At 49.1% G+C, this 2,315-nt stretch overlaps 1 protein-coding gene across 1 annotated transcript in view; it reads left to right on the top strand.

The window, feature by feature from the left end:
* The window catches only part of LCNL1 (lipocalin like 1), an 11,661-nt gene extending 9,780 nt beyond the window's left edge, over positions 1-1,881 (top strand). Inside the window, exon 4 of the mRNA XM_019541086.1 lies at positions 1,733-1,881. Coding sequence (XP_019396631.1) covers positions 1,733-1,881 — 149 coding nt within the window. The remainder of the gene's footprint in view (positions 1-1,732) is intronic.
* The last annotated feature ends 434 nt before the right edge of the window (positions 1,882-2,315 follow it).

Raw genomic sequence — 2,315 nt, 5'->3', positions numbered from 1 at the left:
ATGGGACTCTTCAGCCTGGAAAAGCACAGGCTGAGGGGTGATCTCATGGCTGCCTGTAAGTTTATAAGGGGAGCTCACCAGGATCTGAGAGAACGTCTGTTCACCAGAGCACCCCAAGGGATGACAAAGTCGAATGGTCACAAACTCCTCTAGGACCATTTCAGGCTGGACATAAGGAAAAACTTCTTTACTCTCTGAGCCCCCAAGGTTTGGAGGTAGTTCAGCACCTACTTTGAACACCTTCAAGAGTAAATTTGGTTGTTTATCTTGCTGGGATCCTATGACCCCTGTTGACGTCCTGCCCCGGGGGCTGGGGGCTGGACTTGAAGATCTTCCAAGGTCCCTTCCAGCCCTAATGCCTATGAAGTCTATGAAACTAGCAGGTGCTGCCATTCTACCAGGATCCTGCATCTGCCACCATACACTGTTAGTGCACATGAAGCACTTGGCTGCATGCTTTGCAAATCCAGGCTTAAACGAGCCCTGTGCAACACCTGGTTCAGAGGTCTGGGTTGGGAAATACCATGACTACTAAAGTGGTTTTCCTAGTTGCAGGGGAAAACCACTTTCTTGGCAGGGGGGTAGTACCCTGACTGAGGTAAAACAGAGTTAGCTTCCCACTTTCACTTCCAGTGAGAAGATCTTGGCTGCACACTGACTTTATGGAAATGGGAGACTCCTCCTTAGCTTGCTCCTGCAGCCATATGGCTGAGGGCAAGCAAAACTCAGGGGCATCCAAACCTCAAGCCTCCAGGCTTGGGTCTGCACGTAGGATGCCTGGCCTGTCAAAGAATTTGGGAGTATATGAAACCCCAGCTGGGGTGGAGGATGCTTGCTAGTAGCAGGGCCACGTAAGGTTCTTGAATGACTCGCAAATTTGGAATTGATTAAGCTGGTTTGATTTGGGACACAGAAATTTTTCCTTTAAAAAAAAAAAGTCTGGTTTGGATAATGAATCCAAACAGCTGTATTTTCAGCCAGGCTGGTCAGAGCCAATAGCACCGGCAGCCATAAAGCACAGGTGTGATCTCTCTGGTTTCAGCACATGTCATCCAACTAAGGTAGCCAGAGAACCAAGTGGTACTAACAAGGCTGGGTGGTGAAGATGCCCCTTTTACTATTAGAAAGTGCCTGATCCTGGCTATTTGAGGGTGTACGTTAAAATAAGGAAGGTGTTGGGGGCCTTCCTGGATGACAGCTGCCCCAAATTGCTTCAACTCTGCAAATAAAGTGCCACTGTGTGCCACCAGCTAGTACCCACACAGTAATCAAACAAAATACCCTAGCTCTTATGTATAACTTTTCATCTTAGCTTTCCAAGTGTTTTTATAGAGAGAGAAACCAATATAAATAACTCAATTCTACAGCAGGAAAAACTGAGGTACAGAGCAGGGAAATTATGTGCTCTGGGTAGAGACCCGGTTCTGTACCCTGGGTGGTGACTATAGCATAGCCTGTGATGGCAGTTTCAGTGGTCTGGACAGCAGAAATGCCAGCTGCTATTCTTGCACCCCTTCTATATAGATGCCTTGGACTGGTGCCCCATTTACCACCCTGAGATACACTATGGGCAGCAGGTTACTCAGCAGCCCAGCAGTAGTGCAGGGTATGGGACCAGTCCAATGTTCTCATCACCCTAGTGCCAGCCCCAGCAGGTAGCTGTAGGCGCCTGTTTGCTTAGGAGAGGAGCTGAGACATTGTTGTCATTGAACACCCCGTGGTTTTTTTTCAGAGATGGCCAAGAGAGACATGCGTGTGGTGGAGACGGACTATAATCACTATGCCATCGTGTACATGTTCAAGGACCAGGGTGGCGAGACCAGCGTCACCCTGCAGCTCTTTAGTAAGTGTTGGGAGAATGGTCCCCACCTGAGAAAATGATGTTGGCATGAGATGTGGGTGAGGAGGGGATTTGGGGCTACCCTTTGGCAGCTGACCTGTTTTCTGTGGCTTAGTAAGACAGGGCCTTGGTTCTTAAAGCAATGCTGAGAAGTTTCCATGACCGTTTCCCTACTGTTGGCTGTTTCACAGATGCTTTCCCTGAATTACCTCCTGGGAGCCAGCCCCAAAGAGCTGCACATAAGAGTGGTCCATACAAAGGAAGACTCATGGTCAAGTTTCTAGCTCAGCTCTGTGCTCTACCTGAGGGGTGAATGCTTAAAATCAAGGGGGGCCCCTCGAGTGGTCATTGGTAGAGGCGTCCATCAGGCTGGCTTCCTGGTCCTCTACATCTAATCATTGGTCTTCACAGAGAACCTTCCTTTCTCTCCTAGCCCTCAGCTGATCCCATGCCCACACCATCCCCTAGAAACCTC

Source organism: Crocodylus porosus, unplaced genomic scaffold, assembly GCF_001723895.1.
Source record: "Crocodylus porosus isolate Cpor-Errol unplaced genomic scaffold, CroPor_comp1, whole genome shotgun sequence".
Lineage (NCBI taxonomy): Eukaryota > Metazoa > Chordata > Crocodylia > Crocodylidae > Crocodylus > Crocodylus porosus.
Note: the sequence above shows the minus strand (reverse complement) of the source record. Positions and strands in the feature narration are given on the sequence as shown.